Here is a 25,781-nt window from a genome sequence, read left to right as displayed (position 1 = left end):
TGTGTACAGAGCAGTGTTGGCTTTCGGTAATGTCACTGAGAAGTACGGTTGGACAGGGAAATGGTACTCTGAGTGGCTTCTCCATAGATTGCTCCTTGCCAACCTGGGTTACATTTAAATATTTTAATTTTTCCCATGACTTTGTCAAGCCTGCGGGAAATTCACCATTTCCATTATTTCCACAAGCTTCCCTTGCACTTGCTGTGTGAAGTCTTTGGATCCACAGGATCAAATCAGAGCTACTCCTTTGACCAACCAAATTATAAACACACTGACTGTGATACATTATTTTTAAATTGCCTGTTAAAATGTAGCAGGATTTCCAAATATTTTTAATAATTCCCTAAAACGGTCTCAGGTCATCTGTTGAAGCATTGAATTTCCTTGAAGGCAGCACTGGTTGGGATTGCTTCAGCTGCAAATTAAGGTTGTCAATCAAAGTGCTTTTTCTGGTTTAGTCTCTGATCTAGGACTTTTTAGCATCTCTTCCAAAGTGAGCTGAAGAAAGACAGCTAGTGAGCTGGTAGGGTTTGTTTTGCCATGTGTTTAACCTAGCAAACAGTCAGCTAATACCTTTTGTGGAGTGTTCTGTGTTTTAATGGATACCTCACTGCTTAGTGAGGAAACAAGCTATAATGTTTTGACATATTTTTGCACTTTCTGCATTTTTTATTCTGCAGTATGAGTCCAACATTTTAATATATCAAGCAGCTATGGCAACTTCTTTTGTGTGCCTACAAACATTGGCATTATTGTTAAGACATTTGGTCTGCTAATGAGAGGCTGGAGTATAGAGGCAGAATGGTGTATTTACTATGCAGGATTTCCTGTGGACGTAAACAGTATATTCACTGTGGACTGGAAGCAGATAAGCAACCCAAAGTGTCCTTAAAAGATCCCAGCCTCACCTACTCCTAGAAATGGATCTGAAGTCCAGAGCACAATGGGATCCTCCATTGGTGTCCTGCAAGGAAAATGTTTGAAATAAATCAGAAGCAAACAGGAAAACATGCAGAAGGGAAAAAAAATACTCCCATTGATGTTTCTACCTCAGTTTCTCCAGCAAGTGAGCAAAGGAACCACTGGAAAGAAACAATGCATAGAATAGCATCAGAAAGGAGGTGACCCCTGATTAATCTGCAAAGGTGCCTAAGAAGATACATCAGAGGCTGTACTCAGTGCAGTGTGATGGGGTGGCTGAGACGGATGTGAGCTGGGACTCTGCTGACACATCACAGTTAGTAGAGGGTTGTTGTAAAGAGGTTAAAGTCATAACAACCGAGTCTGGGCATAAAGGGCAAGTCAGTGCCAGCGTGTGGGCTGGGAGCAGCATCTGCTCTTGCAAAGAGAGGTGCAGGGAAACCTTGTCGTGTTTGTGATGAGAGGGAGAACAAATGAGAGAGATTTCTTTAGTGCACTCGGTAGCATGCAGGCGCTGGAATATGTTGAGTTGCTGTGTGATTGGCAGTATCAGATATATTTTATCTCACATGTACTTTTCTGAGGAATTGGGTTGAACCTTTGGAGAGAAACAGGCAACAAGAAAAAGATTATTTTCCCTACTTTTCTGAACCAAAAAAAAACTTAATCTAGTTTTTCATTCACTTCCATTTTATTTGCATCAGTCCCAAGACTAAAATATATTTATTCCTTTAATATTATTTGTCTGGAAGTATTTAGAACTGGATTGTTGCATATTACACTGAAGAAATACGATGTGTCTTATACCTACAGTGTTATAATTAGAGTCAGAATGTGCTTATTTATTGCATGCTCTAACTCTAGGTCTAGCAAGTGTTAATGACAGCTTATGAGAATATTACTTCGCTACATAATTATTTTTATTGTGGTGATGATGCTGTACTGATCCAGATTTTCACTTATGTGTATCAGAGTACTTAATTTTGTGTCATGATAACATGAAAGTGTAAGAGAAGTGAAAGGTTTTTTTCAGTTATAATTTCTAACTGTTTTAAGATTTTTTTTAATGCTTTAATGATTTTTTTTTCTGTATGATCAAAGGAAGCTGGCATTTATCACCAAGCTTGCAACAGAGGAGACATTAAGTGTTCAGTGTATAAAAGATGTCAGTGTTATTACCTTTGTAAACAGAACATGATGGACAGAAAATCTGTAGAATTTTCTGCAAAAGGGAGTAATTTTTTCATCTCTTTTTTCATTTCTTAATGGAAGAAGAATTATGGAAATGAGGGCGGGCATTGCATTAAGTGCTTGAAATGTTCCTTCCCTGCAGACCAATAAAAACATAACTCTTCCATTAGGGAAATTTAGTTTTTTGAAGGCTGTATGAATCTGAGCCTTGAATCAGTGAATGAGATGACTATGCTGGGGTAAGTGTTTCAAGGTCTGATTATGTATTTCAAGTCTTTTGTAGGTGGATACAAGCTCTTAGCTTGTCTTGTAAGACTTCTTCAGGTCAACTTTTTCTGTGACTCTCTTTATATTAACCACTTGGCTTATCTTGTAGTACTTCTGTAGTGCAATCTTCTGTTATGCAGATCAGTAACAGAGTTTCAAGGCCATGGGAATTGAATGACTTTTCCTACCTGAATTTGGACTATAAGGTTTACTGACCTTTTCAAAACACTCTAGCTACTTGCATAACTCTGTAAACAAAAGTCAAATAGTGCAAATCAAAATGTGACCTTCCTGTGCTTCACATGACATGTTTATGGTGATTATAGTCTCACCTATGACTATAGATTATGCAGATTGTAGCTATCTGCCTTTAAAAATAACCTCCACCTGCAAATGTGAGCTGAAACATAGCAGTAAACTGCTGTCTCTGGGGGTGTTCAAATTAGGTCCCTTATCAGGGCTGTAGAGAATTAATATCAGAGCAAGTGGATATTCAAGTGAAGCCAAGTTTGGGTTTTTTTTTTCTGTGATGATAACCACAAAATAGTAGTCAACATTAATTTTTAGGTTCTAGAAGATCACAAATAAAACTCAATTAAAAAGAGCAAAGTCATTACCAGTCATTAGCACTGTTCCCTACTTAAGTTATTAATCTTATTTCAGTTTCATATACTATATTACTTAAGCTGTCAAACACATCACAGAGATATATAAGGAAGATTTTTCCTCATTTAGCATATGAGGAGGCAGTGACACCAAGAGCTTCTGAAACTTGTCCAAGGTCTGGAAATGATTTAGTGGAATTCTTTCTTTTTATTGTTTTTATGTAGTTGTAAATAGTCTGAATGGAGCCAAAATAGTCTAGTTGTAATTGATCAAATAAATCCCATTTCCCCATTTTTTCCTGAAGGGTTGATCTCATGGGTATGTGGAGCACAAATAGTTAAGGCAACAAATGTAATTATTGTGAATATTTGGTCATATGTTGGGCAGGTTTTGATTTAGTTTTTTGAGGTTTGTTTTCTACAGACACTGCTGGGAATTATTCTTCAAGTGTTCTCTGAAGCTCCAGCCCCTCGCAGGACTCTCATGAGTGCGTTCCTGCACTCCTGCTACATTTTATATGCAGACAAGCTAGCCCTTCTGCCATGATCCAGAAAAATGGCATCTATGCAAACATTGGTTATGTTCCTTATAAATTCAGGAGGCAAGAACATGCCTGACCTGCACGATCCTGTAATCCATCCTGATTATTCATTCCTAATTGAAAGATTTGGAAACACTAGAAAAAGACTTGGTGGAAGAAGCACATGGATGTAACATTTGCAGCTCCTTGCTGATTTTCTTGCTATTTTATCCTCTCTACCAGTCCTATGGCTTAGTCTGTTGATGAATTTAATCAGCTTCCTGCTTTACACATTATGAAGAGATCCTGGCAGTGAATCTCCACCTCGCATATTAGGTTTTTGGCTGATTCAAGTCGGGGTCACCCTGTGCTAGCGCCGTAGGTGGCTAATAGCCCCTGAGAAGCCAACTGTGTGGAGTGGAGCTGCCTGTAGAAAACACGAGTTCCCAGGTGTCTTGGATGGATTTGCACACAGAAGGAGCCAGATGGTTTTCTCTGTGGGTTTTCTTTGGCTTCACTCTGCTGGAGAAATACCTGAGATGGATACTGCCAGATAGCCATGTGGCTCCTGTGTTTCAACAGCTGCTCTAGATCTTTTCTCAGAGCTATATTTAAAGCATAAAGATGGAAAACGGGTAGAAATCTGTGTGGTCAAGTGGGGTGTGGGGAAGACTCCATGTCTTGTTTATCTCCAGACCTGATGGAATGGATCTGGTCCCAAGCTGGCATCCCAGTCTGGAATGTGATGGTAGTGTGTTCCAGGTGGCTCATAAGTGCTTTGAGATCAAAGGCACTTTGTACGTGTTAATAAGGTTTTCTCATTAACAGCCCTTGTGCATGCTTCACTGATGGTGGCTGTGTGGTAGGCAGACACAGTCACCCATTGGAGTCAGCTGAAGCTGTGTCACCTGTTGCAGAATTGACTCTGAAATGCAGTCCTGCAATCAGCCACCCTCCCAAAGCACCGTGACCTTTGGGAAGCTTAGGTCAGGTCCCATATTTCCTGCGCATTTTACAGTAACAGGTTGATTGGCTTATACTGTCAATAAAGCCAACCATCCCTAAACCAAGGCTAGTCTCTGGGACATTATCTAGGCCAAACAGAGGTGTGGACTATGGTTTTATCTTGGATAATAAAAATAAATGCACGGTACCCTGCACCTCAAGCACGCACCCAGCGTCGGGGCCATTAGCAGCAGCCCAGCAGTGTCAGGCAAAGCTTCAGGTATCTCAAGCAGGCTGGTCTCAGGCAGCCATCCCCATCTCACATGCTTGCTCTCGTGGTCTTGTTCCAGGGCAACCCACTGTACTTCCAGTCTGCCAGAAATGTCACAGTGAACATCCTCAATGAGAAGACTAAAGTCCTTACTCGCCTTGTAACAGGTAAGGAGGGGGAAAGTCCGTGTGGAAGGATTAAGGAGGGATGAAAGCAGGAGTGTTGTGGGATGCTGTGCTGGCTTTAGACAGCACACAGGAGGGAAGCCCAGCTGTCTTCTGAAGTACCAATGCAAACTTCGCCCCACTTTGTAGAAACAAAGCTAGAGGCATGAAAGCCATGCTGGAGAGGCAGCTGGCTGGTGCCTTCTGGTAACAAAGCAGACCATCATTTTCATTTGAAAGCCAATGCAGAGAAAGAAAGGTTACTCGTATGACTTCAGGGTCAAGAAGAACATATGCGGGCTGACATTTCTGTTGTAACAGGTACAGGCTTTTCCTGGGACACTTTTAACTTGCCTGAGATCTTGGGAGCTCTGCAGATTTACTGTGTCTGGGTTGGGACACTTTGCAATTTAGAGCACTCTGTGCCCTTCTGCTGATGAAGAATGCTCTCCTGCTCCCAAGCATGAGTGTGTTTGATGGGGAAATGGGTGTTTCATAAATCCCCAGGCTGCACAGCAGCCTTTGAATGAATGCATGTGTAATTTGGGCTGAAAGAGCCTAATGCATTATATATGGTAATATATAATATATAGATGATATAGGGCATATATTTATTTATTGAGATTTATCTGGGGACTGGGAGAAGTATTACCATGTGGCAGAGCCAGTAATCCATAAACATGTTGTTTCTACGTGAGACTGGGTTGTTTGGTTTGCTTATATAACATCTTGCCCTGTAGTCACAGCATTAAATAATTAAATATGCAGCTTCAGTAAGCAGTGATTTAAGGAGCACACATGAAAATTGCCTGGAGGAAGGAAATAAATTCAACACCAAGCTCCCTGATTCTCACATTCAGAATGAACGTGTTTAGTTTGTTGGTTCTCCACATATTTTCAAGAGTTTATTTGGTTCACTTAAGCACCTCCATGTCACGAGAGCTTCGGAGGACACAGTCAGTGACATCTCCCAACGTGATACTCATGTTATTGAGCTTGTTTCTGTGTTCAGCAGCAGCTTTGGCTTCAGAATGGAGCAAAGACGTGGTCCAGCATAGCGCATGCTGCAGTGATGAGCAGGGAGGCAGTTAATTAGTAAGATACAAATCAAAGCTTGAAAGTACTGGATTTTCTCAGAATGGCTTCAAGATTTTTAAGTGTTTCCAGGGATCTCCGTGTAGCCTCACCTTCCTGGAGTGCGAACCATGGACACAATTCTTTGTGTGCCCTAATCCCAGTACAAGTGAACTTAACAGGTAAATGTGGGTATAGATGGAGGTAGAAACTGCCTATGTGAAAACACTGGTTTTCGAGTCTTATTTCTCTTGTCTGTTGAGAAATGAGACCAGTCATGAAGATGTCCAGGGGTAATGCAAAGTCCCATCACCTGCCTTGTGTTGTAGCATACTCCAGAGAGGCTGTGTCATGGACTGAGTTGTGCAGGGCTGTCAGATGGTTGTTTGTCCAAAGTTTAGCCTAGGTCAGTAATGGAGGAGTCTTCTCTCTGTAGCCCTGGAGCCACAGACCTACACAGAATTGCTCTTCAGGCAGCTGATGTTTTATCAGGCTCCACCACAAAACGCTCTGCCAGAGGCTTTCCAGCACTGTGGTGCACAGCAGCCTGCAGGAGAAGCAGCAGAACTGAAATAGGAGCTAGGAAGGAAAGTTTTACTCCTCTAAAAACTTCCTGAAATGTGATAGACCGTGATGTTGTCTTGGCCTGCACATGGCTGCAATGCTCTAGGAGAAAACATTTGCTCCTATTTGTCTTTTTTTTTAATTGGACTGCACATGGCACTGATATAATTTTAAACCAGGCTTATTTAGCAGGCAGAAAACCAGGAATCTTTCACATCGCAGCGTCAGTCCAAGCAAAACAGACTCAGGAACTCTTGATGCCTCTTACAGCTGCAGCAATACTCTCAAAGCATAGCTGGGTGTATTCATTCCTGTTTCACATGTGGGTCTGTCTTTTTGTTAATATTTCCCAGCTATGCCAGTTTTAACGGTGCTTTTATGATGTACATAAGCATTAACAAAAACATAAGTAGACATAGTTGAGGGGTTGTTAAATGGGTAGAAAACAGTGCCCTTTTTGAAGGAGAAGTCACCCTCTGAAAAGCACAGACCTTCCTGTTTGGTGTGTCAGTTGGAGGTTGTATCTGCAGAGCCATTAAGATAATCTTAGCAGATGGGTTTATTAAATGTATGAAGCTACTATGGGATTTTCTTATACTTTTCACTAAAAGCTTGTGCTAAATCTCTTCTTCCCTCCAGGTCCTCAAGCAGTGGAAGCACACAGCCAAAAATTTGAGGTGAAAACCCTCTCTGGAAAATTGTTGTTTTCTGCAGACAACAACGAAGTGGTGGTTGGAGCAGAGAGACTGAGAGTTTTAGGTAAAAGATTATCCAATAAATCACTGTTTTGATATGTGCCTCTTCACATTTTAGAATAGTTTTGCCTGACTTTCCTTTATGCTTGTGGAAAACTTCTTTTGGAGATAAAGTCTTTTGCTGTCTTTATTTATTGCTTTGAATCTTCTCCAAGCAGACAATGGCCAGGAGTTTCTATCTGAGGGATTTCTTAACTTGCACAATCTGTTATTTCCCCTCCAGAAAAAACTCCCCTGGAAGTGGTTTGTCTGGCTGGCTCAGTGAAGTAGCTTTAAAACCAGCTTTGGAAACCAAAAAACTTTATCTCTTGGGTCTGAGATGAAGGACAGGGAAGAATTGCCCTAAGGATGCTGCCGTGGCTGCAGTCACTGTGTGTAGGGAAACCTCAAGCTTCATGTTTTTGCTCGCAACACTTTCACCAGCTGCTCTTTCATTCTAAAGCAAACATCAAGGAGAAGGCCTACAGTGAAAAAGTCAACAGGAATTAGGACCCCACATTAAATCTGAGAATTCTGAAGAGTTTGGTGGCCTTTATATTAGCTATCTTTCCTCAGCTACGTGCAGGAGCACACTGCATCTCTGAGCTATGCTGTGAGTAGGGTTCAGTGTCCTGTGCACAGGAGGAGAGGCCAGCTTTACCAGTGCCACCACTTCCCCATCTGCCTTTCGAGACAGACAGGGCAGCTTGAGCTCTCCTTATGCCTGTGCAGGATCTGCCTCCGCAGCTGTCCTGCCTGCCAGGTTCTATATCAGTAGTCCTGATAAAATCTGGGGATGCACTTTGGATTTGAGGAGTGGGGGTTGCTCATAGTTTGGATTTCTTTTTCTTTTAGGTTAGGGGACAAAAACAGTTACGGTAATTGTAAAATTTTAAAATTATATGTAACTAAGTTATATGAAATTACCTGATAGGAACTTGAATTCTCTTGCTCTCCAGTTCAGTCTGTGCTCTTTGATTGGTCTCAGATTTACTCCTGAATGTTTCCATGTAGGGCCAGACTGGGTAGCTCAGTATGGCTCACAGGTAGTCACATAACAGTGCCACTGGTCTCTGTGGAGGCACTGGTACCCATTTTCTAATGGCTTGGTCTGTCTGTGTACGTTCACTCCAAATTGTTCCTTACTTCTCTAGTAAGCTCTTAAAACCAGAAAGATGAAGGAAAGAGCTTAGAATGATATATAGTATTTTAATTATTGTTATTTCTACATGTTAAATAGAATATCATTAGTATATTATGTATAGTCTAAAGGAGTTTAAATGAGCTCCTGAGAGTCTAACCATCATGAATGGGACTTTGTATCCAACTCTTCAGGTATTTTCTTACCTGATGCCATGCTGTTCTAGATGGTTCCTGTTGGTATCAACAGGCCATGTGTAGCTCTTTGCAGGTGACTGTTGTTAGCACTGGACTAGTTCAGTCACCAGCTATACAAAGTTAGGTGCACCTTTCAGAGCTAGTTAATTGTACAGTCTTTGTGCAGGGTTCGTGAAGTCAGGAAGCAACAATCTTAAGTGTTTTCTGGGAGACCTTAAAATAAGAGAGATTTATATCATTGGTTCTTAAAAAAAAAAAAACCACAAAACAAGTCCTTACAAGCAGTAAGGGCTCCTTTTCAGATTACATGCATACAAAAATATTGCTTTTTATCTACTTTGTACTTTGGAGAAACCAACAATTATTTTTGATAGCTATTTTGAGTTTCTGCCTTGTTTTAGTCTCCAGGAGAAACAACATAAAAAATAGTTTACCACTGTAGTGCACTTATATTTTTATCTTCAACTGAGTGTTTCTTGGGGTTTGTTTGGCTCATGCAGATCTGTCAGAAAAGGTAGAATGATACCGCTGGTGATATTACATGGCAAGTATTTCAATGACCTTGAGCTGAAATGCTTTCAGAGTTTATGCTTGGCTTTCTTTTCCTGCAGATTTGCTTCCCCAATCTAATTTTATCTCCAAAAGTGTTTGCCATGGCTGTTTGCCATGCTGGGAAGTGTTATACCATATGTTCATATTTCTTCCAGTGTTTTTGTCTGTGCTTGAGGCTAGTCCAACTTGTAGTACACAGACAAATTCCTTTGATCATTTTTCTGGTGTTTGGGATCTCAGGTGCTGTTGGTATGTGTCTGCTGACACCTATCTATGCTATGTAAATAATCTCAACTTGTTCTTACTATTGCTGAACACAAAGTTGTTGTAGAAAGAAGTGTATGCCTGCAGTCTGACATGAAAGTCGTCTCACAGAGGTTAGAGCAGCAGTTATTGGGCTCGTGGATAGCTTTTAATCTTGTAAATGATAATTACTTTTTTTATTTGTACACTCTTCAAAGTTGATTCTGAAACTTTGTTCTACAGCCTCCTACTGAAGCCTTGTCATGAGAAAAAAAGGTGCTTTCCTTTTTTGAAACTGACTCTGCTCTGGGTAGCCAAAGGATTTTTCAACATTAGGAAGGTATTGAAAAAGGGAAGAATACACAGACTTGTGGATAAAAAACAGGTACAAGTAGGACATGTGCTGCGTTTGATGGCGCTTCAAAAACTTGCACAGCATGGGTAGTGCAGATTACCAAATGGAAGGGCTTTTTATTTTAGTTGTGTTTTGGGGAGTTTTCTGATTTATAACCATTAAAAGACACAAAAAGAGAAGAGTTGGGCTCTGCTTTTCATGCATGATATAATTTAGAGTACTTCAATGATTTTATTTAATTTAGTGAATCCAGTCAAACCTGTTAACCTAGGAGAGATTGGAGGAGAATGGGAACTTTGGTTTGAGGACAAGGGCAGCCCTCTGAGCCCTTTGGCCGTGGTCAGCTCTGATAACATCTACACAAACTTTTACAGACACAACCACCAGTTCCCTCTGCCTTGCTCAGAGCCAGCAGGGAGCTCAGCAACTGCACTGATCCAGATGACTCCGAAGGAGCTCATGTTTGCCTGCAAAAGCCCATGTAGAAGCCAAGCCCTATGCCAGATGTGGTCTGCCCTTTTTCTTCCAAGCTCGTCTGCCAGTGCCTGCAGTTGCCCAGCCATCTGCTCCACTCTTGTGGGATTGGGTGGCAGCACATCCTCACTGATAGCACCCCTTTCTTTGACAGTTTTCAGTCCTGTAGTATTTGAGCACCTCATGCTCCTTTAAAAGACACTACAGCAAATCTCAGAGCCATTCTCATTCCTCAGAACTGCAACTCTTGTTTTGCAAGGCTTAGATTTTGAAGGCAAGATCTGCCACTTCTTTTCCTGCCAAACAGCACCATGGTGCTGCTCCTGGGGTTGTGGGTGGGGTGAAGTGCAAACCGCCCCTGTGCTCGCCATTGCCATGGTCAGCAGTGCACTTTGGCAAGCACCACGTAGGCACAAGCTGATGCCTTGCTGGGTGCCCCTGTGGGCTCATAAACATGCACAGTCTGCGTTACAGGAGATGAATGAGCTCGTGCTAATTGAATTTATATGTGGCACATCAGACAGAGATTCCCTTTCCCACCTCCTCCCTCCCTCCAGAAACGGAGCGTGTTCAGATCTTCGGAAAACTGGTGCATAAGAAATACTCTTTGGTCAAAAGAGCATTAAAAAATCACTTTGAGATATAGAACCAATTTCATTTAATAATATATTGAATGTTAAAGAATTTATAAACAAAAGACAATCATAAAGCATTATTCTGACTGTTAATTAGCTCTATTTATTCTCCAGATTAGTTTTTAAATATGCCCTCTAGATGCCACTTGATACTAATTAACAGAGTTACATTATTATCTCTATAGAAAAGCATTTTTAATTAAATCTAAAGCAATTTAAATTAGCATGAGTTTTTACAGAAATTAAACTCTGGTCAGATGCTTAATTTAGCCTTATAAGACAACATCTGATGACATGCCAGTGTCAATTCTCCCAAGGGACTTGACATCTTTTTTTGAGATAATTTTTTGAAGTTTGTTTTTAGGGAAACTTGCCAGTATGCTCTGGTGTTGGATATTTATGTTGGATTTAACCAACTTTTTTTTTAAGACTCAATATTGATGGGAATCCATATACATTACAGTGGGCTGAGATAAAAATGCAAAAGACACATCCTTGCAGCTTACTGCAAAAGTTGCTGGTTTTGAATGGTTAAGGAAGGTTTGTGTGGGAGGTAGGATAGTGTGGGCTGGATGCTGTCCACTACAAATCGACCACGCTTTTTAACTACTCTTAAGATTACCATTTTGCTTTGCAGTAAGGATAGGATTAATCCTAAAACCTCAAAGTCCCTTTTCTGTAATAGAAGAATACAAGGATTGCTCCCTGGTTGTTCCCACTCTGTGTCCCTGGGAAATGTGCCTCTCACTTAGACATTTGTACTGCCACAGCATAAGCTTTTCTTCACATATAGCTTCATGATAAAAATTGGGCTAAAGCCTTTCCCTGTGGCAAACCGTAACTAAAATAGCTGTATTTAGAGCAGGGAAGGATGCCTTTCATCTCCCAGTATAAAGACTGCAGGAGCTTCTCTGCAGGAGATGTGTGACCCATAGGCCACACACTGCAGTCCTCTCCAGCACCATGGCTGGCTAAACGGTACCTTTGATCTCACCAACCCCTTGCATGCTCTCCTTTCAAATAATTAGCCAGTATAATTATTTCTACCTTATGGCTTTTTTCCACTGTAGCATATTCCGTCTGGGTGATGACCTATGTGGAGCCTGCAAAAGCTGACCACAGATTAGACTTGGAGCAATGTTAGTTTGGGAGCATTTTTTGTTCTAGTTTCCCTTCACATGCCTGAGAATGCACCTGAAAAGAGGAGCCAGCTGTTAAAATGTTATTGGAAATTTATTAATAAGTTTGGAGTAATTAATTCCAAGGCACTTTTCCAGCATTTTGTTTATGAGCTGTACATTAAGGACTTTAGAGTTTTTAGTGGTGGAGCACCAGTGATAAAACCAACATAGCACAAGCTCTCAGTCCATGAGACCACTGCACAATTGTCTTGTAGAAAGCTCTTTTAAGTGGGAGGGTTTGTGTTGGGTTTTCTGTTGTTAGGGGCAGAGGGAGTAGCCTGCTCTTTATTTGCAGAACACAGAGTTCTGGGTTTCATTGGAGAAGTAATAAATCTGCATAAGCCAGCCCAGCTGTCTCTAAAGCTTCACATCTACCAGCGTTTTCAGGGTGCCTTCTGGTAGCTTGATCTGGGAGGAAACCTGCAGAACTGTGTCTGTAGTGCCAGCCTTGTTAAAGGACTCAGTGCTCACATTTCCTCAATATTACAATTTTAGTTGCTTCTCAGCATGCCCTTTATAGCTTGTGTTTGCTGCAGTATCCACAGCAGAGTAACTTTAATGAGTATAAAAGTAGTTATATTTCATTAAAATAATCCACAAAGCTTTTTGACCGGTACCAGTCATTTTAGAGGATGATGTAAGCTAGAAATGCAACAACTTCCAGGAATTACCACCCATTTTTGCTGCATGCACTGGCCTTCAGAAGCGATTATTTATGGGTCAGGACGTGCATGGTTGCCCTTTTCAGCAACCATTACGATTTCCAAATGGCATTTTTCTGATTTGTTTGTGGCAGAGGGAACAACGGTTGTAGCCAAGTGTTGAAATCAGGCCTAATCCAGAGAAAATGGAGCTTTCTGGCCTCACTGTTGAGTCTACTGCAACTTTGCACCTGAGGATAAATGCCAAGCTATAATTTTGTGTTGTGAATTTTGTACTTTTCCCTGAAAATGTCCTTACTACAGGTCTGCAAGTAGCTTTTTCAAAAGAAAAATGGTGCTACAAGGCTCATTGCTTAGCAAATTGAAACATTTTACTACTGTGATCCTTTTCCTTTACGAAGGCAGCAGGAAAGAAGTGGCCTCTAACTCCAAGACAGCTCAGTGCTGCCAAGGCACAGCTGTGGTACCTTTCCGAGGTTCCTACTCTGCTTCTGGAAGCAAAGCTGTCCTAGCAGCCTGGGGTCAGAGGCTTTCCCAATTCACCCAGTTGCTAATGAGCTCCTGCTTGCTCAGGCTGCTTCAAAGACACTTGCAGGTAGCAGTTGCTCCACAGATCCTTTCTGTGCTCTCAGGAAGAGAAGGGAGCCTGCCACAACCACTGCTCACGAGGCTTGGACAGACATTTGACCTTTGCTGAAGAATTGTGAACTTCTTTAGTAAGCAGCTATGAATATCCACTACCCAGTCCCTATAGGTAATTAAGCAGTAATATTAATGCAGTCCCAAAGCAATTGCCAAGTTGTCCTGTAGTCATTGGTCCTGTAGGGAAGGGACAGAGAATAAAATGAGGAAAGCAGGGAAATATGCTGACAAAGGGAGATACCAGGTTTCAGCACTGGCACTAGCAAGACTGGAAACAGCCTCCACTGTCTTTAGCTGTCAGTCATGGCAGCAGAGCTTCATCAGATTTCTTTGCATTCATTGCAGAGCTGTGGTGCTTGGAAAAAAAAAATCTTTAGCAAACTTAAGGAGCAACAGGGGAAAAAAGTGTTTGCTATCAGTGATTAAAGCCACAAGAAAATTCTTTTTTTGCTCTCTAGTTAGGGATTCCACTATTGCTGTGTCAACGTAGAAGTCAGGTGTGAAAAAGCGATTTAATCTGTAATCAGCAGTGATAAAGAATTAAAAAGCTATATAGAAGAAAAAACTATTTGGTTAAATTGAGTGGGAGTTCTTTCCTCAGAGGGCAGTGTGGGATTTCTGGATGCTTTCTTCCAAATAAAGTGTTTTTTTTTTTCCCTTTGTGTAAGGGAAGAAATTAAAATAACCAGATCTTGAACAAACCTACAGTTCTTCAATGAACACTTCTGATTGCTTGGCTGCCTGGAGGGCAATAGGTGTAGACACTGTTGTGCATTCCTTTTAATGGCAAATTCAACTAACATTGCTCTCCTTTTTCAAAATCCACTCACCCAGATTGTAAACTTGTCTTTTGGTGGAGAGAACGACGTGTGTCGGGAGGAGATACACTGAGAAGTTTTCCTTGTGTTTGCTTTTACTTCAAACTACATTCCAGGCACAAAGGATATCATTTATGTAAAGTGTATAGGCTGAAATGTGTGTTCAGATTGCATTGCCTTAATCCTGTTTAAGGAAAAAGAAGGATCATCCACCATCAGATTAATATTGATTAAATATCACAAGGATTATGAAAGAAACACATTGTACACTTATGAAACACTGAAATCAAGTTTAAAAATGTGGCAGATTTATATTTTATTTCCTGTCTTCCCCAGCCTTCACAACCTGATCTGTTTGAAGCTCACATAATATTCTCCTTGATAAATTTCCACTGTGTATTCCTGCTTCAGGTGCTCTCCTGAGTTTCTTTGCAACTTTGTACAAGGATGCCAAGAAGAGCTTCAAAGGAATTCAGTGATGACATTGCTATTGTTGAGCTGCAGAAAAAGTGTTGAAGGACCCAAAAACTAGTCAAGAAGGAAATATCTAGAGGTCAGCATAAGTTGTAGCAACCTTTCTTCCTATGTCTTTTCTCAGTTTGGATGCAAGACCTTCTCTTCTTTCCTGTTGTTCCCTTTATATTTCTTAGACATTGAAACATTGAAGCTAGGCTGTTGAAGATCAACATGTGTCTACAGACACAGACATCACTAATGAGCCACATTCTCATCTTAGAGCTTGTGGCTCATCTTATTGCTTGCAATTTTTCTAGCTTAAAACCCGGCTCCATTTATTGCTTGGGACTATGAGTCAGATAACTGCATCTCCTCCACCCAGCAGAGCTGGAGGTGCTGGAGTCACAAGGAGTTCCTGTCTGGCCTAAGTCAATCACAGCCCAGTGCCTAAGGGTTGACTCACTTCCCATGTGCATACAATGCCAAGACCAAAGATTCTAAATAAATTATATTATGTAGTTATTACAAACACCTTTGTTGATGCTGCATGTGATTGCATTACATAGATTGTCCTTAAAAGAACAACTCCCCAACACTTTGACCATGAAAGCAGGCAGGAAAACACACCTTTGCAGTGAACTATTTTTATAGTATCCTAGAAAGAAGCATGAATGAAGCTTTATAGCTTTTGTTCAGTGCACTGGTTTAACCTAACCAAGCTATTATTGTTGGGCCCTGAAATGGAGCTCTTATTGATTTCAGATTTGATGGGATTCAAGGGGAGCAACAGCAATTACTATGTTCATCCATTTAAAAACATAAATTAAGGATGAATAAGGCTTTTAAAGCTAGGAATTAAAAGAAGCAGGCACAAATCATTTCTACCTGTATTGTATTGGATTTACTTCCTGCACATCTGTTTGCACAGACACCTTTCTGAGACTCACATTACCCTGGTGAGACCTGCAGAGGAGAGAACCTCATCAGATGGGTGTTCTCAGGAACAAATTGCTGAATATGTCCTGATCAATAGTAGCAGGAATAGAGGTAGTTTATGGAGACCAGCAGCAGGCTATACATTGCCTCTTGCAATGTAAGCTAGAAATTCTCCTTCTCCCCTCATTTTCACAGCACTACATTAAGGCAGATAACTAAAGAGAAAGATACCCTTAAGCCAACTTAATCACTGAGTTGGTCACGGGGCTCTGAGACCCTAATTTCGTTATAAAACAGTGATATGCAACACTAAATGTGTACTGTGGGTCTGGAATTATTACTAAAAGAACACACAGAGTGGAAAAGAAATATGTTGTCTAGAAAGAAAAGAAAGAGGAAAGTGGGGAAGAGCTAACCAGATGTGTCTGCACCTGAGCGGAAACCTGATTTCTCTCCTTTGCATTCTGTTCACCCCCAAGTGCTGTTCAGCTGATTGCCACCTACCCTTGACAGCAGGAGCATCAATCATTAGTCTAAAAATACCTCTCATCGCATTGCACTTGAGCTCTTCTTCCCTTCCTTCCAGCTGAGAGCAGTAGAAGCCTGGAGCAGGTTCTATGCAGAGGGAGCAGTATGTGGTCACCATCTCGCCGTGGTGGCTGGAGCCCCATTCTGGCCAGAGGGAGCAGGGATGGCCCTTTGCACCAGGGAAGGTGCCAGGACAGCATTGTGCACCTCAGGTGCTTTTGCAGCACACAGGGAAAGACGGAGACAGCTTGGAAAGACACTTTCCTTTGGCTGGGTTTGTTGCTGGTTAAGAAGATGGATGTTCCAGCTGAGATTTGCTCCCTTCTTGGGGTATCTCTATCACTCCTCTATGGAGCTGCTGTTGAGCTCACACTGGAGCCTTGGTAGGATCACACTTGGTAGGATGTTAGTAATCTCCTGGAATCCTGTCAAAAAGCTTATGAGACCAATCTACCCACATTTGCATGAAGAGAGCTAATGTTTCAAAAGACACATGCACATACAGAACATAATGATTGGGTTTTTTCAGTGCAAAACTGGGATAAAAAAAAAAAAAAAAAAAAACAAAAAACACCACCTTGTTTTATGCTGTCTTGGATTCATGTCATAGAGCAAGATGATTGCCAAAAGCCCAGCCCACTGGCTCTTTATGTTGCTTCCATATCAGAAACAGTGGAGGCAGATTGCTGTGCCAGGTAGGTGCTCTGCAGCAAGACAGGACAGTGTCTTCCTGTGCTAGAGCTGGAGCTGTTCAGAAGGTGCAGCAGACCAGTGGCACTGATGGGAAGAGGGAGATGAGAGCAGGTCCAGAACCTGGATGTCACTCCTACAACTCACTTGCCGTGGCCCAAACCACAACCAGGCTTGACTCTTGATGTCACATGTGACATGTGACAGTAGGCTTCCATGAAACCACTAGTCCAGAGAAAATCCAAACATTTATTTGGTAGGCCTATTTCTGTGCAGTCTTTCTTCTGCGTCTCAAATGAAAGAAGAGAAAGAAATAAAAAATTCCCCAAACCTTGGAATTGTACTGTAAATGTTCCTTTGCCGTAGGAGTCTTGACTTCTGTTGCTGCATGAAGTGAACACATTCAGGGGTCTTTGACATTTGTACCCCCACACCTTACGTGCTAGAAGGGGGGAAAAAAAACCTTCTTTGAGTGAATCTTTATGGTGATTCAAAACACTTCAGGTAGATCCTGTCATATGCTTTATAAGTTCCTGACTGATTGTGTGGAATTAAGTTATTGGGCAGAGAACCAGCTAATGGAAACACATTGATGAAATCATTTTTGAGGGACATTAAATAGAACTTAAAATGAAGCTGAAATGGCTTTATGGATTTTTCAGTCAAACTGTTTATGAACATTTATCGGTGGTAAATTACACAGTGTCAGAAGAGGGAATCGGTAGGTATGGCTTTTAATAGAAGTTGCTCTGATATAATACTGTGAGAAAGAATAATTTATTGCCTAGGGATATACAGTACAGTATGTTTAAATACAAATTATGGGATTGTTTTCTGCTCACTGTCTTTGACTCTTTGCAGGTAAGTTACCCTTAAAACCAGTGGAGAGTCTCATAATATGAAAATATTTTCAGTACTTTGCAATGAAACAGAAGTTTTGTATTATTAATTTTTCATGGTCAATAGCAGATGTTTTAATAACAGATAATTCAGGAACCAGAAGCTGTGTTGTACAATAATAAAATTAATTTACCTTTGCTTTGTACTCAGTAAAGGGAGAGGAGTGATATAGTGGCTTTTATTGAGAATGGAGATGGTGTCAGGTAATTCTTGAGTGGCTGGAGCTCTGCATTAATACAATTTGCCAAAACCCATTGCTCCTCAGGTAGAGGACAGTGAAAATAAGACCAGGGGACTGCAAAACTAAAAGGTACTTTCTGATCCTGCAGACCTTGTCCCCTGGTTTTGGGATACCATGTCATACAGTAATGAATTTGTCAAGTCTGTTAGATTGTTTATCCCATCTAGCTGATAAGCTGCTCCCTTTTTAGCTGCTCTTTTGACTAGAAAACACTTTTCTTCCCATATATATTTGGGACCATCTTATTGCCACTTGCTCTCATGCCAACATTGGCCTAGAGCCAGTAGTTCTTTTTCCTTCATGTTATTTATCCTCCCAATGTACTGACACGCAGCATTACTATCCTTCCTTAGCAATCATGCTGCTAAGCTAAAAAGCCAAGTCCTCCCCATCTTGTTTTGTGGCATAGACTTTTTATGTTCATGCATTCATGACAATATTTCCTCTCTGTGCACTCTCCTCACTGGTGATGAGCTGGGGGTTACATAATAGTTCAAGGATTCCCTGATGATTCTTAAAATAATGAGATTTTTTTCATGTTGCTATTAGACCTGCCTCTTGCCTTTCAGTTTAATGTCATATTTGCCTTTCCTTCCACCTCATCCCACTGCCACGAATCATGAGTAGCCCTCATCGTTTATCCAGGGATGTTCCCATCGTGGAAGCATCCAACATGGAGAAGAAATTTTTACTGCTTTCTAAGCACATGACCTTGGACTTTATATTCTCAAATTTCACCCTCTCTCTCTTCTTCCACTCCCTGAGGTCAAAAATTTGTTTTTCTGTGCCACACCAGTTCTCCTCTGCAGAGCCAGAATAGCCCAATTCAGTGTCAGCAGCACGTTTCCATCAAACTTTCCTTCTTTTACTGCCAAAGCCTTTAGTAAAACCACTAAATGAGGTCACTTCCTTTGGCCTAATGCTTTCACTTTCAACGCCATCCAACACTGATGCTGTCACAGCCTGGCTAGGGAATTCTGTGGCCATGAGCCAGACTTTGACGCGAGTGTCCAGGGTAGTTGAATCTGTCCAAGGCAGTTGTTTCCACTGGGAAGCACCGTGGGAGCTGCCAATCCCCCAGGCAGAGACCGACACTCTCCGGTGTAGAGGAGAGGGGGCTGGTGGGAGTGGGCACATTTGGGGTCTATAATATCTCCAGTAGCACAAAACGAAGAGGATAGTTAGTTATTGTTTTTCACAGTTCAGGGCAGAACAAGCATCCAGTGAAATCATCAGGTGGCAGGTTGAAACCAAAGAAACTTCAGAGTATTTCATTAATTTGTGGTCCTCCTGCTGCAGAACCTGGGACATGTAAGATGATAATTAGTTGAGGTAGAGCAAGTTTATCTGTCTCTCCAGTGGCTGGATGACACAGCTAGCTCAAGGAGTCCCTCAGCTGCTGACAGACAGAGTCAAGGGAAGGATGTCTCAGTACTGGTCCCTCAGCATCCCCTCGTGGCTGATGTCCTACTCAGTGACAGGGGCAAGTGGCCTTTTGGGAGATTTTGTGTTCTTAAAACAGAATAGTAAGAAGTGATATTGTCGAGGCAGGAAGCCTTATCAAGGCAGGTAGCATTCACTTCTAATTCCTCTCAAAGGAGACAAACAGGAGGATTTGGAAATCTCATTCCTGTTCCCAGTATATAAAGGATTCTTCTATGGATCTGGGAGTAAAGAAGACGGGAGAAGAGGGTTTAAGAACTTTGTATAGGGAAAGGAAAGCGAGGAGATGGAGGAAACGAATAGCATGCTTTATTATTTTCAGCCTTCCTGAAATGACAGTACTGGAATCTTCACTGGCTTTGTTTCCAACGTTGCTTCCTGCATTTAATTTAAATAATGAAAGCCTAGAAAACCCCAAGTCATTAGAAATCTGCTGAAGTCTCTCCTTGTTCCACAGGCATTTCTGGTTACGTGCAGACTGTTATTTCGCACTTTGCATAAATGAAGTAGCTGACTTAAAGTGTGCAAAAATGAATCAAAATTACCAGCATAAGGTCACCATTTAAGCAATACAGATAGAAAGGGTAGAAGAATATCTATGTGCATCTCTCCAGCTGAACTTCCTCGTCTTCCTCCCCTCAAAAAACCATCGTTCTATTATGCAGATATGTGCAGACTGTGTCTTTTGCTAAGTTTCATTGCAAGGCTAATAGCCAAGGCAATTGTGTGGATAAGCAGAGACTTAAATCATTTGGAAACTGTTGAGAGAAGACAGATCTGATAATAATAACCTTCATGGCTGGCAAGTTACAGCTGCTTTTGACAACTTGTAACGATGAAAGCTTATAGTAAAGTTAAGAGCTAAATATCTGTATTGTGCCATAGGATCAATTTCAATTCCCAAGTATAAAGCTTTGAACTTTAGACTGCTTTTATCATCTTTGAGATTACTTTGTTTTTCTCTAGGTTAAAAGGGAGTAAGAGGGTTTTTTATAAACGTTAGAGTGCTTATTTTCATTCTGATTTTTTTTCTTTAACACAGTGGGACAGCTTAGTGAATTTGATTCAGAGCAAAGAAGATGTAGTCTTATTGAAGCCACAGGTGTTTCTCACTTCTAGCAGCAGTTACAGAAGGATGCTGTATTAACATGTTTAACATCATCTCTGAACATTTTTTATTCTATAGTGGTGTCTTCCACACCGCACATAGGTAACATTTTAATAGTATGTGTTAAGGGAGATCTCAAATAGTATATGTAAAAGGCCTCATCAGGATCTGTAGTTTGCACAAATAGCTTTATGAAAGAGAAAATTAAGGAAGTTTAAAAAAAATGCCACTGGTGTTATTTGCATGCTGACACTGAAATTGCTGTGATCACTACAGATAATGGATAACTAATTGTGCACAACGCGACTGAGCACAAGACCAAGGGTCTGAATTGAAGAATACAGGTCATACTTGCACACTTGGTAGGCAGCTGTATATTTGAGAACATGAATATTAATTTCTGGTACACTACTCTGTATAAGGCAGTGAGTACCATTCTTAGCTGTGTTTTAATTGGAAGTTTTGATGGGAGTGAGAACATGATGTTCTTCAACATAGAGCATCAGTGACAGCACTTGGAGACTCCTGTGTCCCCACAGAGTATTTTACAAGTGGAATGGGTTCAGAAAAGAGCCATGAGAAGTCCAGAAAGTCAGGTTCATGGTGAATGATTCAGAAAGCCATAATGTTTCAGAGAATTAGAGAAGGTTGAGGTGGTTGGGTCACCATTGGTAACTATCTACAGAAGGTGGAGAGTCTGCTCATGCAGGGCTGATTGGCTGGCATGAAAGGATGTGAGAAGATTTAGCGACTGAAAGCTGAAAGGAGACCAATTCAGATTAGATGCACGTTTTTAAATTAGAACAATTAGTGGAAAGGCTTATCAGAGGATGGCATGGACTGCCTTTGGCTTAAAACAATGGTATGGGGAGATGCAGCATGGCTTGGTCACAAAATACAGATCCAATGACTGGGTAGAATGGCCCAGCCTGGGCTATGCAGGTGGCCATGGAATAGGATTGCAGTGGCCTGAAACTCAGGAAAGCTGTTCATATTACCTAGCAGCTTAGAGCTCGTGATCTAAGAGCAGTCAGCAAATGGGATAGTGCTGCCTTCCCACCATCTCTAAGAGCAGTGGGAAGTGAGCAGAAGTTAAATGACTTCTGGGTCATACATCAAACTGGTAGCCAGGCTGGGACTAGAGCAGAGTTTGCTGCCAACTTGTGCTGCATTTTATGAGGTGGACACCTCCTCCTTTTCCCCAGGCAGAAGCACACCTTAACCAGGGAGATGTTTGCCATGATCAAGCCCAAGTTTGGTTTTATCCTTTGAGTATGTCTCAGAATCCAGCAAAAGCAATAATGTCATGAGGTGCATCCAGGTTCATTAATGAGGGATGTAACTGGATTAGATGCCTGGTTGCCTGGGGGACATCTTTTTCAAGCTCCCTGCATCAGCTGGGTCAGAAACACTTCCCACAGCTGGGGTGCAAGCAGCTGCTTTTACAGCCAGAAGTGCAGTTTACAGACAAATCCCAGTTGTAATCAAGACAATCAGTTTCAGATGATCAAGATTTGGCTTTTCCTGAGGGAAAGCAGGGATGTGTGCAAGAGAGAAATGGGGTCAGGTGATGGGTTAAATTGCACCTAGATATGATTTGACAATCACTCCCCTGATAACAGCTTATAATGTTTACAATTTGTCTTCTGTTTTGTTTTGTGATTTCAGGAGCAGAAGGCACAGTGTTCCCTAAATCTATAGAAACTCCCAATGTCAGGGCAGACCCCTTCAAGGAACTAAGGTAAACTTTGGAATGTGGTTTCATGGTAACTCAGTGGTGCCTTGTTGGAGTTGTGCATACTGCTGGGTATCATTTCTGCTTTTGTGTAAGAGCTTGGGGATTTACTTTGGAAGGCATCACTGAGAGGATGTCATGGAAGAAAAGGGACCCACCATGTTTATGTGGGATATGACTGAGCTAAAAGCAGTCATGGGGCATGAGAGCATTGTTTCTCCTCTGTAACATGCTCTGCATACCCTGGGCTCTGCATTTGAAAAAACATCTAGAGAACTTTTTCCCTGCCTGTGCAGGAAGGAACTGGAGTCTGTGCTGAATCGTAGGAAGTAGCAACAGGCAAAAGGGTAATACTCTCCAGCATTCCCTGTTTTGCAGAAATACAAACCCTCCCTGACCTGCACAGCATCCAGCTGTGCATGCATGTAACTGCTGACACTGGCAGAGATGCTGCTTGCTGACAGCAACATATCAGGCAGGAGTAAACAGTACAGCTCCTGAGAACCAGCTTTGCCCTCAAGTTAATGCTGGGCATTATACTTATTAAAAAAATATTTTAAAAAATTAAATTGTGGCAGTACAAGTTAGTTGGGGTGACTAGTGCCTGAAAAGAGACTAATCATATTAAATTATTGACTAAATCTCCTGGTACTTCCTGACCAAGAAGGCTGTAGGGTTTTGCCATCAATGCTCTAATTATCCTTGCCTAGAAAAAAAATAAATAAAAGAGAGAAAGAGAGAGAAAAGGTGAAAAAAAATATCTCCATAAGGCCATCTCGTCCTTAGGACTTGGGTTGACAAACACTCCTTTCCTGGAAACTGCTGGAGATGAAGCCATCTTCAGACAGCTAAAGTTGTGCACTGAGTTTTGTGCTGCAGATGTACCGTGGATGCACTAAGATGGGAGAGGACCTCTCATTAGCTCCCTCTGCTCTGATGCTGGGGATAGTTATGGCCTGGCTAGATCACTGTGGAAAATGAAGAATATCCTGCTTGCCTTCCCTTGGGTATATCTCTATCCTTTAGTTTCTCTCTAAAAAGCCTCTAATTGTTCCCATGTTGCACTCTGGGGATCATATGTCAGACAAGTGCAGTGGTGGTGTCATTCATTCTGGTATGAAAGTTTGTTCACGTTCTCTTTCTCCATGCAGTGACTTTAACCCTGCCTTGTGGTTTTCCCAATCTTGGTATACTTCCTTTAAAAAAAGAGGAGGCAGGGTCTTTGCTCAGCCAGGAGCTGTGGGCTCTGTTGGGGTGGCAGGAGCCCCGGGAGGGAAGCGTGTGCTGGGCAGAGCACAGGTACCCTCTGTGCCTCTGGGCGAGCCAGCAAACCAAGCACTCACCGAGTGGGGGGGATTAGGAGGTGACGTTCAGGTGGCAAAGCCTTTCTAGCACAGCCCAGGTTTACTGATGTTTTCAGGGGAAAAAAAAAAAAAAAGCTCATGTTTAAAATATCCAATAGCATCTAATAACTTACAGAACCAGGTCCTGTTTTCAGTAGTGCAAAACAGATGTGAGCTTTAGGTCCAAGTTTGTGGTTACTTAGGGCTGTTCTAAACATGGGAGAGGATTTTAATCCAAGTAAATGTAGGGTGCTATATTAGAGGGGACAAATGTGAATTATAATGGCCTTAATCTGATTGAGTATGCTTCTGTTCCAAACAGAACTAAGCTAAATTAATTTGAAATTAATTAATGACAGTATCCATGTGCAGGGTTGATTCAGTATATTTGATGTGCGTTAAATTCCTTTTGTTATTTCACTAGTTTTATGTAGAGAGCTGTTAGATAACTGACTTGCTTTGAAATTAGTGGACTGGGTGAAAAAAATCCAGTAAAAAATCTGGAAAAAAATTTCATCCTGTGTTTTGTTGGTTTGTTTTCTAAGGCAAAATCATTGAATAGGATTTACCTTGGAAATAAAAAGTCCCACACAAAAAAACATTTTGTGTGCATCTGAAAATTTCATCTTGGCAAAAATAAATGTTTTTTTCCACCACCCTAAGAAGGAAAGAGCCAATAGTAGCACTGTGTGGAGAAAGCAAGTTTTTTCCAAAAGCAAATGCTCTATTCCTCCCCAAAGCAGGAACTATCCATCTCTCTCTCTTCATGTTGGAGCACTGGCTGCCTCCTAGGGAAAATGGTGCCTTTTGGGTGCAACACAGAGTTAATAGAGAAAATCATTTGACTCTGGGGGGATGTTTTTTGGTACCTTCCAATGCTGATAGCAGAGCGTGTGCATAAGGTGTCCTTTGGCCTGTTTAAAAGATGCTGCAGTAAAGTGGGAATCAATGTGATGGCAGCCCATGGGTCCCAAGCTGTCATACACTGCTTGGAAAGCAGCATTGTTAACGTGCACTCGGTATCTGGCGTGACTCTAAAAGACCTTTTTCTGTAATAAATAGTGTAAACTTTCTTTCTTCTTTAGACTGAGGTTCCCAGGGTGGGAAAATGCACATTCAGCTATTGCAGGCTGCTGGCAGGTGCCACCAACCTCCATCACTCTTCCTAGACCAGATGGGTACGATTAGTTAAGTGATCTATCCATTTGCTCTTTTCAGGACCATACTGACTCCCACTTTTTCATCAGAAGATTTCAAAATAAGGTGACAGCAACTGTCACTATGGGAAAGAGAGGAGACCAACTGCTCCTGTCACCACTGGGAGTTAGACCATCTGTATGTCTTCCTTCCCTTCCTCCTCTCCTGTTAAGACAGACTTGATTTCCCCTGCAAGACTGAGAGTACACTATTGTGCCAGTCATCTCTGTTCCTCTCCTTCTTTTCCATGGATCTCCTAAAGGACTCCAGTCATGCCCGTGTGTCACAAAGACTGACACGCTCCAAGCAACAGCACACACGTTCTCAACAGAGTTCCTGTCCCCATTTAGCTGCCAAATGGTCTTCAATTTGTGTAGCCTAATTCATTTATTAGTAACCGGCTGCTCTACAAGGTGGTCACTGGAGAACAGACAATGTGTGCTCCTTTTTTCTGAGTGCCCTTTTTAAGACACTTCTGTCTGCAGTGGTGGAGATGGAGAAAGTTCAGGCAGCAATATGTGGATAGCTTTTTCTGTGTGTGCTAAGCCTATCACAGGGTTGCAAGAATTGCTTTGGTGTTTGCCTGAGCCAGCCAGATTTTGTTTGACTTTGCTGCTGAGTCTTCCCTGTGCTGCAGACAGGCTCATGTCTCCTAAAAGAATACTATTCAGCATCAGTTGTAGTAGGAATTCCAGAGCTCACAAATGTCTTGCTTAGTGCAGGGTGTTATTAACAGTTCATGTTTCCTATTTCATATCTAAAATATCCTTTAATAATGACCTGAGAAGTAGAGATGGTTGAAAAAACATTTTATATACTTCTGTGAACATTTCCATGGTTTTACTTATTCAATTTTAGACTCTTGCAAGTTTTGATAGTTGGCCATTGTATTCCATACTGGTCAAAGTAATTTCAAATTCTTGGAATGTTTAAGATTGCCATTAACATCCCAAAACAGTTTAGGGGCAGGGCTTGAGAGATTTCTTTGGCTATTGAAAGATTTGTACTCATGTGCAGTAACTCTATAATGCAGGTTGGAGTCTTTGA

The 25,781-nt window shown here is 41.5% G+C and overlaps 1 protein-coding gene across 1 annotated transcript in view; it reads left to right on the top strand.

The window, feature by feature from the left end:
* SGCD (sarcoglycan, delta (35kDa dystrophin-associated glycoprotein)) overlaps positions 1 to 22,204 on the top strand; it is a 172,268-nt gene extending 150,064 nt beyond the window's left edge. Inside the window, exons 4-6 of the mRNA XM_008936195.1 lie at positions 4,801 to 4,888; positions 7,163 to 7,282; positions 22,128 to 22,204. Of these exons, the coding sequence (XP_008934443.1) occupies positions 4,801 to 4,888; positions 7,163 to 7,282; positions 22,128 to 22,204 (285 nt within the window). The remainder of the gene's footprint in view (positions 1 to 4,800; positions 4,889 to 7,162; positions 7,283 to 22,127) is intronic.
* Positions 22,205 to 25,781: the final 3,577 nt, after the last annotated feature.

Source organism: Merops nubicus, unplaced genomic scaffold, assembly GCF_000691845.1.
Source record: "Merops nubicus isolate BGI_N331 unplaced genomic scaffold, ASM69184v1 scaffold15042, whole genome shotgun sequence".
Lineage (NCBI taxonomy): Eukaryota > Metazoa > Chordata > Aves > Coraciiformes > Meropidae > Merops > Merops nubicus.
The sequence above is the reverse complement of the archived record's forward strand: the minus strand, read 5'-3'. Positions and strand labels throughout refer to the sequence as shown.